The sequence below is a fragment of the Dromaius novaehollandiae genome, chromosome 3 (genome assembly GCF_036370855.1).
Source record: "Dromaius novaehollandiae isolate bDroNov1 chromosome 3, bDroNov1.hap1, whole genome shotgun sequence".
NCBI classification, from domain to species: Eukaryota; Metazoa; Chordata; class Aves; order Casuariiformes; family Dromaiidae; genus Dromaius; species Dromaius novaehollandiae.
Window position 1 is genome coordinate 4,616,402 of NC_088100.1, and position 13,073 is coordinate 4,629,474.

The following is a 13,073-nucleotide window of genomic DNA, read 5'->3' on the forward strand; positions in this document are numbered from 1 at the left end:
TCTAACTGATTGATTTTGTTGGTTTGGACATAGGTAAGAATAGCTTCTATCCCTGCGGGCAGTTCTGAGTGGTTGGAACACTGGGAGAAGAACTGGAGTGAAAGCTGGCAGCCAAAATCCCCCAAATTTGAGCTAACTGCTGGCTCAAGGTACTACCTGGAAGCACTGCATCATGGCAAGGCACCCAACAGCGGGATGAGAGTGGGCATCCAGATACACAACACGTGGCTGAATCCACACGTGGTGAACACCTACTACCTGGAGAGACATGAAATCCGGGCTTGTGCCTTGCGACTTCCAGAAGTGCAGGTCAGTGCCGCGTGTTTGGCTTTGGGAGCTGGACTGGCCCTGATTACATAGAGGGTAACAAATCCTGACAGTAAAGGACTTGGCCCTGCTAGACATAAAAGTGTGTTCCCACCTTCTTTTAACCTGCTGAGTTAATAAATAGTGTTATGTGAGCTGAAGCTGTACATGGCTTTTAATACGTATCGGCAGGCTGAGGTAAACCCTATGTTTGTGTTATAATCTGCTAATGTGTTAAATCGAAAGCAATGCTGACTCCCCTCAGGATTTACCTCGCTAATTAGTGACTCGCTTTGTTACCTCATGCTAATTTATACAAGTTTGGGATACTTTTTATTTTTTTTTAACACACTCAAAGTGTATGTTATCAGATTGGCTTCACATTGTGATCAGATGATAAACTTTCAGCTTGACGAAGCTCTCAGTGGTGAGGGAAGTGTGTCCTACTGGCTAATTCTGAGAGCTGCAGATCAGGAGCTGGAGGGGATTTCTGTGGCTGCCAGTGCATCTGCACAGGTCGTTTGTCCCTTGTGCTCCTGTTAATCTGAGAATGGGACCCTCAGGCATGCATCAAAAGAGAGCACAGAGACCAAAAGCAGCTAAAAAGTAGCTGACAGGACTCTCAATTTACAGAAGCTTAAAATGCTGGCTACAAAAAAGCTCCTTTGTCAAAGATCCATATGCCAGATTTGAATTCTGTATATCTTATGCAGTTCATAGCTGTTTTTATCTGTCTGTTTGCTGCTTTGCCTGTCAGATGTTGACTGTATCGGGTACAGGGTGGTTCAGCATCTCCTGGAACAATGTATTCAGCAACATGATTCCCACAAATGCTACTGCTCACCAGGTAGGTATCATTAAACACAGAAAACCCAGTCTGTGCTGCAGTGCAGTTGTTGGAGCTGTGGCACTTAACAGCAGTCGCGGCCTAGAGGTTGAGATAAATTTTTTAGGGTTAGTGATAATTTTTGGGGTTTGGGTTGTCGCTGGTTTTTTTGGGCTGAATACCCACGGGATTCTACAATGTACCATGGCATCTGATCTTGGCCTCCACTGTCTGCAGCAAAGCCTGTGTGTGTGGTGCCTGTTAATCAGCAGTTTCACAAACAGGACCTCATGTACACCTCAGACATGTAGCCTGTGGCTCCAGGCTTCAGACAGCTCTGGACTGGTTTCTTCAGAATCACTGATATAGTGAACAAACATCTTCTTGATACAACAACCACGATCAGAACTGGCCACTGTCAAAACCACCCTGAGTCTCTGCTATGTGATAGTTGTTAGATACCTGGGGAGCACAGCTGATGGAGCCTGGAGAGGCATTCGGATACCTGAGCTCTATGGGGCTGGTTGAATTGGCAAAAGAATTAACTGGAGATTTGTCTCACTGAAGTACCTAGGTACCTAGGATTATGGTAGGTATCTGAGGTAGGATGAGCTGAACCACTCTAATGCCACTGGTTGCATTGACCAAGCTCTCTGATCAGTTACCTGCACAGAGGTGCCTGGTGCCACCTGAGATGCCCCAGGCTGTCCAGGCCATCTGCACATGACTGGCAGGAATAGTATAGTTCGTATGATAAATCTGCACCGTTCTGATGAGGCTTCTGCAGGCCCATGGGATGCCTCATGCTCCCTAACAGCACACTGAACTGGAAGTTCAAACTCTGTTTTAAGCTGACTTTTACCATCTGGCTGCCTACTTGGTCAGAGCTTCCTTGCCATCCGCCTCTATTTGATGAAAAAATGCAGTGATGACTTAACATGTTGAAGCTTTCTGCTGAAATGAGCCAAATGCTATTGTACTGTGACTGCATTTCACTTTCTTTTTTTAAGGTACAAATAGCAATAGAGGAACTTCTTTCAGTAGGATGTGAAACTGAGCCATCTTCTGCTAAAATCCTTTTCCGGAATGGCTTTGAGAAAGGTAATGATTTTCTTTGACAAATAAGCTGTATTTTCTGTGACAGTCGATTCTTTTTATGGTATAAATGTACTTTTAATAATGTACACTTTTAAAGATTTTTATGCACACATTTTTTTCCTGAGGTATTCATTATTTGTATTTATTCTGGTGAAGGAGCTTATGGTACTAATATTAAAAACATGATTAATATATTAACAAAACTCTTCCTGTAATATATTACATGACTCAGTCATGTATTGCAGCACACTTATCAGAGTAGGTGATATGTTTTGGTGGTTAGGAACATTAGGAATGGAGACACAAAATGCAAGTCCTGGGGAATATGAAATTTATTTGTGTTTTAGTACATCTACTGGGGAAGCAAATTTGATAGATCCCATAGCTACAGATCAAGTTGATTCAAACTCTAGATCTTTGCTTTCAGTCTTTCTTGATGACTGTTGCATTCATTCAGTGCAGCAGTGCAGATATCTGGGGTATAGCTGACTGGTCAGGCAAGGTATAAAATGTTAGCTTTTGTAAAAATTATAGAAAACTTTCTAACATGAAGGTATTGCACCAATCAGAAAGTAACTCTCATATCTGTCAGGAATGCCAAAAAGTGGCTCCCTAGAGATGACTTACTGTGTCCTTATATTCAGCATGGATAGAGAATAGGTCCCAGCCTGTAATATACATATTTGGTGACTGACTCTTCCAAGTGGAGGAAAGCAACGAGTTAATTTAACTGGGCAGTGATGAAAATCTCAGGCAGAAAAATGGACATAGCAACTGGACATTATTAGTCTAATTATGTGACCCCAAGGCTACAATTCTACCAACAAAATAGAGAGAGAATAACTTTAGCTAAAAGCTGGTGACAGTTGGACAGTAAAGTGGGAATAAAAAATGATATGTAACAAATAGAACAAAGGGAGGACTTGATTTTTTTTTTTTTTGATTCTCTGTTGCTTGATATATTGATTTCCAGCATTGCCTGTGTATTATCTGTAAGCAAAGGGTGTATTTAGTCAAACACTCTGTTTGGCTCAAGGCAGTAGTATTTGGCATGAAGTTTTATGGTCAAAACAGGGATCTAATTATCTCTCTTATCTTTCAGTATCCTTTATCTAGGAGACCACTGTCATGTGAGTGTTCAAAATTTATCTGGAAGGGAGAATCTGTAAGAGTAGGACTGTGTTCAGAAATTTTTGAATACCTGTTTCCTGTATTTTCATCCCCTTTGTTTTTTATCTCTGTCAGATACAAAGGACTCTGTCACCACGGGAAGCATCACCAGTGGGACAGAGCCCTTCTGTGGCAGGTTCAGTGTTCACAGACCAGAACAGCTGGTGAAAACTTCCCCATCAACTTTACTGAGATATGATCTCACTGAATACACACATGTAAGTGGCTGCTCTTGTTGAGTATGTTGTGTTGGGGAGTGAATGCTCAGAGCAAAATTATCAGCATAAAATTATCCAGTCCCCCACACTCTCAAAGGATCATGTCTTGGGGCCGTAGTCACTGCTAATGGACAAAACAGAGTGTGTTTCTCTACAAAGGGATGCTTGACTGGATGGATGCTTTGGGACCCCTGAGAAATGGATATTGTCTAGCACAGCTGGCTGTCCTCTGCTCCTGAGAGTGCAGCCTCTGATGAGGGTGAGGAAGGTGGGATGATGGTGTTCCCTCATGGTGTTGGTAAAGGGTGCTGGATGCAGAAATGGCCTGTCCGTGACAAGACAGAAAGCACTGATACTTGGGGCCCTCTGGCTCGCTTCTCTGGTCACTTTCTACATCTGCCCTCAGTAGTAGCAGGGTCTCAGTCTCAGCCCTTTCTGTCTCCCCTTCTTTGCTACCTGGGGGAAGGTGAATAGTTGGGTTTGAAAGGAAGGAGGAGGGAGTGAGAGGACTCCCCTCCACAAAGCCTTCTACAGTCCTTCCAGACTCCTTCCAGTTCCCCTTCATAAACCTCTTCCAGTTTCATTTCCAAACCCCTAAGCTGACACCCTCCCCAAACCTTGTACCCTGGAAATCTCTCCAGTTCTTCCACATCTCCCTTCCTCACTCACTGATCCTTGAAATCTCCACTGGTGCTTCCGAGCTATCTTATCCCCCCTAGTCCTTACTGAAGCCTCAAGTGATCAGTTGAAGCATATGTAGTAGGTCATAGGACATCTGAATGCCAGAGCTCCATCTCCACTAGGCACTTTCAAGGCTCCTTGGCCTCATGGGGTGGGATCTGGTGCTGACCTTGAACAAGATCCTTCCCTACTGATGTGAGGTGGGATTGAATCAGAATATAATCTCTTCTACAGACATGACACATGTATTATCTCTATTTTGATTTGTGAAAGTTTTTGTCCACTCTGTTTTTGCAGGTGTGTTTTGCACATAAAGGACATATGAGCAAAATCCTTCATATCTCAGTATCCTACACCAATGTCTCTTTCCATTCAGTGAAGAGGAACCTCACCTGCCAGTGGGATTTTAATGAGAGTCACCTAGAAAGGTATCCAGACACTTAGTTTCCAGTGATGACACTTTCCACAGTAAGACAGTATGTTAAGAAAAGTGGGCATAGCAAGTTCTTATCTGAGCACATCATCAGTCATGGTAAATTGACACATGTTCTGTCCCTGCAGAGACATGCCTTAAGCTTGCTTCCAGCTCTCCTGAAAGAGAGTATATCCTAAATTTCTGTCAGTACCAGCTTTGTATATGTCAAACCCTGTGAGAACAGTAATTTTCTTGTACTATTTGACTTTGTCTCTGCTTTGTGAGCACCATACAGAGCAAGTCAACACTAAGTGAATTTTTGCAGTGAGACAGAAAGATGTATTGCAGTTTGCTGTCAGGGAACTTATGGGACCATAGGTAGATAATGTTTTGGGAAGTTGGTATAGTCTGTGTTTCACTTAAATGGGTGAGAAACCTTTCTGACAGATGTGAAGTGAGGGGCAGGCAAACTAAAAGAATCAGCAGTCTCTGAAGAATTTCTGGAAGTGAAGTTGGGAGCTTGGGTTTTTGGTAAGGTTCAGCAAGGGGTCTGTGTGGGTGGGTGGATGGGTCTGGAAGGGGAGGAGAGAACAGATTTCCTGAAATAGCATCCTTGTAAGAATTTGACTTCTGGGATTGAAGTTGATGGCTAAACATGACATGATTAGGAGATGTGCCTGCTCAGATCTGTAGTCTGTATCACTGTTTATGTCCATTACATGATGGAGAGAGCTGAGGCCTTGTGCAATGCCTGGTATTCCCCAGGGGCCTGAACTCTGTCTTGAATTTAAGTGAGCTAGACCATTTTATGTGTGGACATGGATAGTTTAAAGCACTATTTGGAGTTCAGGACCTGGATAAGCTGCTGTGTGTAGGTAGCTTCTGTTCTGTTGAGATTATTGATGCTATGGAAGAGTTTTTACCAAAAATAGAGCAGTTGTTGCCACATGCTGAATCTCTTGACATGGAGGATATCTAAACAGAGGTGTAAAGACTTCATTCTCCCTGTGGGGCATCTAACAGAGGGGTTTGGACAGGGTAACCATGAGCCACGGAGCCAGTGTGTTGTGTATGAGCAAGGCAATAGTAATAACAAGAATATATGAGGTGATCTGGAGGCTTAACAAAGCCCCTCAGTCAGTTGTTGCAACTGCCTCACAGCAAGGACAGGAGGACCAACCGTGGTGGTATCTTTCAGCTGGACGTTTAGCTGCACTGACCTCTGGAACGAGTGTGTGAATCGGTCCGCCCTCCTCCAGGACCTCTCTGATGGTTCCCCGGTGTTTGTGCATCAGATTGATTTGCCGATCCCTGAAATGCTAAAGGAGACCTCCCAGTCATTTTACCTTGACGAACTCATCATCACAGACAGCAATGTGACTGGTAAAGGAATCAGTTTTTTCTTTCCTGTTAATGTTGCTCTCTCTCCAGGATCCTCCATGCAAAACTGAAATGTTTGGTTGGCTAAAATTTTTTTGGAGGGGAAGGACACTTCACGGCAGACACTAAAACCTTTCTTTTTGTCTTCTTGAACTTACTTTTTTTGTGAAAGCAACAAGAAGGAATTATCAAACATGAACATTCTTGGCCTATTTGAAAATGCGTTTCAGTAAATGTAACTATGTAATAGTGGTCTTGTCCAAACAGAAAACCAAAAGTGGGTATGTTTCCAGCATGTGAAATGGAAATATCCTAGGTATAGTGTCATCTGTTCTCCTCCCTGTGATGAATGATTGTCATCTTTTCCTTTCAGTTTCTCAGAGGGATCCCAAACCACCTCAGCCAGATGGGAGGACAATTGAAGAAGTAACTGTGGTGGGGTCTTCTCCCACTTACAACGTGTCCTTGCTGGTGGCTGGTTGTGGTGCAAGTCTGCCTATTCTCTCACTAAGGTAGGGACAGTGAGTAGATTATCTCACACTCTGTAGTACCTCTTGTAGTTCCCCCTGACGTGTGGATCTGGCTGTCATCTAAGACAGGACATGAGAGGCAATGGAGCATGTCGGGTCCAGATGGGAATTTGCTTGTAGTCTTCTCTAGTCATCTCGAATGAGCTATGTTCAGGCTATGTCAAGACTACTGAATCCTGCACGGATATCTGTACTCAGTGGATCCTTTTCAGCTCAAAATTAAGCTACCTAATTTCAGTCTCAGCATGCAGGTGTTTTGGGTTTTGTTGACCATGTAGGAGCCTGAACATACCTTTATTAAGATGTCTAAAATGTATCTGATTCTGGTATTGAAGCTGCACTGTCTGAGTGGGGTACAGGTGCCTAATGTACTTCAAACATCTTGGGATACCAAAGACTTCTGCTGGGGCCAACAAGATATGACATAGAGCTAGCAGATCTAAGCCCTTCTGGAACAGCTGTTGGAGATCTGGAGAGAGACCCTTGACACCTCTAATGACAGCAGTTGCTATGCTAGCAAATGGAAGCCCACTTTATCTGTCCTTGTTTAGAGAGCCGGTTTCTACTCTGGAAGTCCCAATAATGAACTTAGAGGTAGGGCCATAGGCTAATGAGATCAGCGAGAATAATATTGGAGGACTAAACTGACAGAGAACAGCCCTGTAAAATTTAGATTATATTCAGATGAGTCAGCAAGGACCTGATGGGGCCAGAGCCAATGCAAGGGAGAGGCTGGAACGATGCAGCCTCTGCAGTGGCCAGCCCTTGGTTTGGCTCAGTGGCTCATACTGGGAGAAGAACATGAACCTCAGCTCTGCTGTGGCTTAAGTTGGTTTCTCACCTTCTGATCTCTCTCTTTTCAAGCAAAAACAAAGAAATGTAACTTTTAGTTTTGGGGTTCACTGTAGCACATCAAAACACACTGCTTGACGGAAGGGCTCTAGAGACAGTTAGATTTTTTCCTTTCAGAAGTGGTTAAGATCTGAAGAAAGTTAAGCAGTTGAGTCTGGTTTCTAGAACAGCAAAGTGTTTGCACCTCCCAGTGAAATCTGTGGTTTGAGTGAATTCGCCGATCACCCGTTGAGGTTCAGAGAAACATAGCCCAAGTACAAACAAGAAGAATGACATGACCCAGTTTATACCTCAGTATTCCCAACGTGGTGACCATTCAGCAGCACTTCAGGTCCTCGTCCTGCAAAGCCCAAGTCTGAGTGGTCATTTGGTAAAACAGTTAAGCTACTGTTCAAACCTAGGTGCTCTACAGAAGACAATTTATAGGAGTAGCACAGCATAGAAGGATTTGACTTGTAAAGGTCTCTCCTCTAGGAGTACACTTAATTGCTAGTGTCAAGTTTAGTATTTCAGCACAAGTTACCAGTGATAAAGGCAAGGATGAGAAGATGGGAGAGTGTTTTTGAGGTTTGATGGTTATAAATAGCAATATAATAGAAAGGAGACTTTTTTTTTACTTGCATGTAGCCTTAAGACTGGCGCTGAAATGCTACATCGAGCACATTTTTAAAGAGGTTTCAGAAAAACTCAAAGAAAACAGCTATAAAACATAATTGTGGAGTGAAACAAAATGCCTTAGAGATTTAAGAAGATCAATCTGTTTAGTTTATCAAAAAGAGAATTAAGAGGGGCACTAGTAATAATAGTACCTCTCACAAGGAAAAAAATATGCTTGGCATTGGTGGGCTTTTATGTTTCACAGAGAGACATAAGCAAAATCAGTGTACGATGCTGCAGCCAAACTGCAGCGAGAAGTCAGTACATGCTTTAAAAATGGGTGGGCTACTTGCTGTCTTTGGATTTTTTCAAAACAAAACTGGCTCTTTCTCTTAACTGAGCTCATGCTATGCTTTAGTCTAACATAACTTACTGGGATCAGAGTCAGGGCTACTGGATAAAATCTGATGCACCAGCTGTATGTCGGACTAGAAAGCCCAGCGGTCCTTTTGGTTTCATATTCTCAAAATTTAATCAGCAGAAGTCTGGGCTGAACTCGGAGACTTTAGCTGTTATGTAGATTCATAACCACATGGTGGCATCATTGTATTGCAGAGTGTGCATGTGTGGTTTTTTTTTTTTTTTTTTCTCTCCTTTCTTTCAAAAAAGGAGAAAGTTTTAGTGGCAAGGTAGAAAATATTTTACGTTTTAGAAACTGGACTGTGTGTGAACTAGGATACACAATATTGGTCTCCATTCCTTGCTGTAATTCGGCAGTACTGAGGTTTTGAAAAACTGGGGAGACTACAGATGAAACGTGAGTGAGGGTTATCTGTACGTAAAGGTAAGGAGTTTCTTGCCTTCCTCTGCTGCTGCTGCTTCGGCTGCATTGAGGTGGGTCTTAAGAATGTCTTTCTTGGAGTAGGATTCTCTTGGGCTTGGTGTTGTATGAATGATTTCCTCCACTTAAACAGGTGTTTTTCCATCATTTCCTGCTGTGTACAATGCCAGCATCAAGGGAGAACATGTGGGGAGTAACCGAGTCTGTTAGGGCTGCAAATATATTCTTGTTAGGTCCTTCAAGAGTGTTGCTTTCATACGTTCCTGTGAGGGTAGGAACAAAGGTTCATATGGCAGTTGCCTCAAAGAATCGCAGCTCCAGAGGTAAGAAACCCTGCTGCTGTTTAAGGACCTGTAGAACAAGGTCCCTTGCTGCAGCTTGATCTAACCTGGAAAACAATATTTAGGGAGCTGCAGCACAGGTCTGGTGAAGATGGCTGATCTTTCCAACATCAGTGGGTTCAAGATGCCAAGACCAGATTAATTTTGTTTGTTTTTCTGTTGCTGGTCACACAAGGGTGTCACCAGCAGGGTTCCTGACTGCTAATGTCTTCATGTGAACTCTTTCTGTCGTGCAGAGGTGCTTTGCTTTTGGATGGCTCTGAGGAAGACGGCCACCTCTCTGTCACCACGGAGGATGCAAGAATCAACCTCACTGTTCAGAGACTGCAAAAGTCATCTCCACCTCTTGGAGGGACCTTCCACATCCACCTGGCCAATACAGTGATATCAGGTAAGAGACAAGATCAGTAGGGGTCCAGGATTTCATCTGTAGGAAGCCAAATGAAGAAGAGAGAAAACTGAGCCTTGAAAATGCTCAAGGAGCAGCCTGGCAGGTCAAACACATTGGGATGGCTGCTAGAGCTTTGCATTTGTTGTCCTTAAAAAACAGGAGTTAAGGATTACAGGGAGAACAGAATTTCTAGAGGTTAATTATGAGATTGCTCCAAAATGCATTCAGCCACTCTGAAATACTTGTCTTTAGTATTAAGGATTTTGGATCAGAGCATGAACTGGGATTTTTGCATCCTAAGGTTTCATTGTGCTGATGTTTCTCCAGCACATGTACTTCTGGTACTCTTGTATGACAATGCTGGTATTGTTCCAAGCTATGAATAGCTTTTCCCTCATCAGAAGCTTTTCCAAAACTACAATTAGTAACACTCCTCTTGGGTTTCCCTCTGCATTTCATAACACCAGCCTGGAAGTGAGACCCATGCAATTTACCAAAGAATTAATTCACTCCCAGGATTACTGGAACTGTTTTTGTTTGCAGATACCACAAATGCTTTTGTGCATAGAGTTGATTTGACTTGATTAAGTTCTTGATGGCAAACTGGTGACTTGTACTTAGAAAGTAAAATCATAAAATAAGAAGCAAGCTTAGAATATTCATGAAATGGCTTTCTCCTTCGTGTTGTCATTTAAGACTTTTCTGAAACATCTCATGACTACAGCTGAAGGCAATCTCAACAGTTCCCTGCCTTGAAGATCCACTTTTCTAAAATGTACTCCATTCCTCTTGCCCTGTTGCCTTTCCCTGCTGCCCTTTCTGTTCTTATGAATAAGTTTAGGGAGATTTATGATATTTGCAGCTTTGAACGGCTGTGGGTCTTTGTGTCAAAAGAAATAAGATGCCCTTTGCATTTATTTGGGACTGGACTCTACAAAATCTTCTTGATAGACTGATTCCCCCCAACACACACACTTCACTTGTCTAGGAAGTTTCTGGCTTTTCTCTTTTGAAACAACATGATTGCACAGTGAAATTTCATGCCTTCCAAAGATGTACGCTGCATGTTATAAAAAGTATTACTTAAACAACATCTCTGATGGTTCCATCTAGAGACATGTTTCTGGGTTTTCTTAGCTAGTAGAAAGTGCAAAAGATATTTTGGCATTTGGGATTCAGTAAACTTTCCCCTGTTGCTTTTTTTTGCAGTTGCAGAGGTTTAAACCATCATGGTCTGCCACTAAGAAGCGAACACCTTTCTTTTCTGGGAGCAGGCAGATGTACTCTCATAGGGTGTGCTGCTTTCTAATGCTGCTATCTCATGTCTTTTGCAGGTGTCTCAGTGCACATTTCCTCCCATCATCTCCACAGGCTTTTGCAAGACAACACGGATAACTCTACAGCCCCATACTTCAACATCAGTGATTTCACAGTGATCAAGGACTCAAACTCTTGTTATGAAAACATCTGGACCCTAACCTGGAAAACAAAAACCGGGGACTTACCCAATGTTATTAGTGTATGGTAATTTTTCACAAACATTCTGAATCCCTTTCAGTGTCTTTCATGGCCTTGACTGAGTGATTTTGCCAGTGTTTCTTTCCACATAGACAACTGTGAGACCTGAATCAAAATGTCCTCCTACTAGGATCAGCAACTTACGTTCCAGATTAGTTGATTAAAAAAAATAATTGTAGTTGCAGAACTAGAAATTGCATCTAACTTGTGTTTCAAAATAAGGAGGAAAAAATGCAATTTCTGCCCTTTATTGCAGTTTTGCACAGTAAAGGGGTTGCTATACTGAAATGAAAGTTATCATAACCACAGTAATGTTTCAGTACAGTAACTGAGCTGAAGCTTAGTACAGGTTTGTGGCATAGTTTCTTGGAGGTCTTTTTCTGAGAACTATTTTGTATAGGTTGGTATCTGATTCTCATGAGTCTCAGATGAGGGTCCCATCCCAAAATTTACCAAATTTAAATTTTGTTTCAAGTAGAATGGTCCTTTCTAAATAAGGAATTGGACTGTGTTGGTCCCTTCACCAAAAAACCAAAACACTATTTCTTTGTATAACCCACTTCTCTCAATGTACAGTTATCTTCAAATAAACAGACTGGTCCTGTGTTCAATATACATTGGCCTGGAAGATGAGCAAAACTTGAGATATTTCTTTAGCAGTAATGCAGACCCTTGTTTGACCCAAAGCCACATCTCTGAGAAGCAGATATTTGTAATTATTTCAATGCCTAATTCCAAATGATTTTACTGAGCATTAGATTAATTGCAAATGTGGCTCCTGAATCTTTTTGCCTCAGTTTCTTGCCTGCAAGGTGAGAACAGGAACACCAAGGCATTGTGAAGCCTGGGGTACTGAAGACTAGGCCCTGGAAATAGTCATGGAGGTAGCTTGAGCAGAGGTTTCCAGGAGTTATTTGCCATCTTGTAATGATGCAGTATGAACTGTGGAGGCACAGCTCATACTGCATACTACAATCACAGAGCAGAAAAAGGTGAGAAACTTTAATTCTTTGTTTTTTGCCAGGTCTCTGATGAAAAACTCACTGGTCTGAACCCAACTGTTGCTAGTCGTGTGGTTTATGATGGGGGTGTGTTTATTGGGCCAATATTTGGAGATATGCTTGCTACCTTCAATAACAAAACACAGGTGCGTTAATGTGCTGACATACCTCTGGTTGGTTCACCTAGGTCCATAGATCCAGGAGTCTGAAGTATGGAGGCACTTTGTTCTGCTGCTATTCTAAATCCTCCAAAAAGACCTGCGGTTCTGTGCTTTGTCATTAACTGGTCGGATTTTGCTCCCTGGTTTGTGGAGCAGGGCTTCACTACAAGAGCTATTGCAAGGGAGGAGAATGGTAATCTTGGATGAAGGAAGACAATTTATTCCTTTTGAGTCAGCGGCCAAGAGTCGACATTGTCTCTGGACTCCCACCCTTACTGGTGGGTCCTAAACTTGGGAATGACCCTCTACTCGTCTGCAGGTTCCAGCTGTTTTGCTGCTGACAAAATGAATGCACTTGTGGCTAGGGTACTAGTTTGGAAAAGTCACTGACCCTCCGTGGGCCTCAATCCTTTATCTGTGAAAAGGGACCAAGAAGGGCTTCCCAGCTGAATGACTCTGCTGGGAGGACAAATGCATTGCAAACTCCGCTCATGGCGGTTGCGTGACTGGTGTGCATTGCTGGGCTTTGCCTCCAGCATGCATTGCAGGGCGCTGCAGCAATAACTAGGTAAAGCAGGATATGCTAGCAGCCCAGCTGTGCAGCAGTGGGGGCTAGTTCATCCTTCTTTTTGGCTGACTCTGTTCCCCAGATACACGGACTGCCCTGCTTCCAGTGTTCGAGGCACCTGTGGTGCCTCTGCAGTTTGTAGTGCAGACATGCCCTCACATAGATCACATGAAATAAGG

At 42.9% G+C, this 13,073-nt stretch overlaps 1 protein-coding gene across 7 annotated transcripts in view; it reads left to right on the top strand.

The window, feature by feature from the left end:
* Window positions 1-13,073, top strand: part of PKHD1 (PKHD1 ciliary IPT domain containing fibrocystin/polyductin) — a 272,244-nt gene that overhangs the window by 24,362 nt on the left and 234,809 nt on the right. For all 7 annotated transcript variants that reach the window (XR_010388155.1, XR_010388156.1, XR_010388154.1 and 4 more), the window contains 10 exons: window positions 34-309; window positions 1,064-1,153; window positions 2,143-2,233; window positions 3,476-3,618; window positions 4,597-4,727; window positions 5,913-6,097; window positions 6,468-6,606; window positions 9,492-9,646; window positions 10,981-11,165; window positions 12,189-12,311. Coding sequence is in view for 4 of the 7 variants with exons in the window: in XM_064508296.1 (XP_064364366.1) it covers window positions 34-309; window positions 1,064-1,153; window positions 2,143-2,233; window positions 3,476-3,618; window positions 4,597-4,727; window positions 5,913-6,097; window positions 6,468-6,606; window positions 9,492-9,646; window positions 10,981-11,165; window positions 12,189-12,311 (1,518 nt within the window). In the remaining 3 variants the exon portion in view is untranslated. The remainder of the gene's footprint in view (window positions 1-33; window positions 310-1,063; window positions 1,154-2,142; window positions 2,234-3,475; window positions 3,619-4,596; window positions 4,728-5,912; window positions 6,098-6,467; window positions 6,607-9,491; window positions 9,647-10,980; window positions 11,166-12,188; window positions 12,312-13,073) is intronic.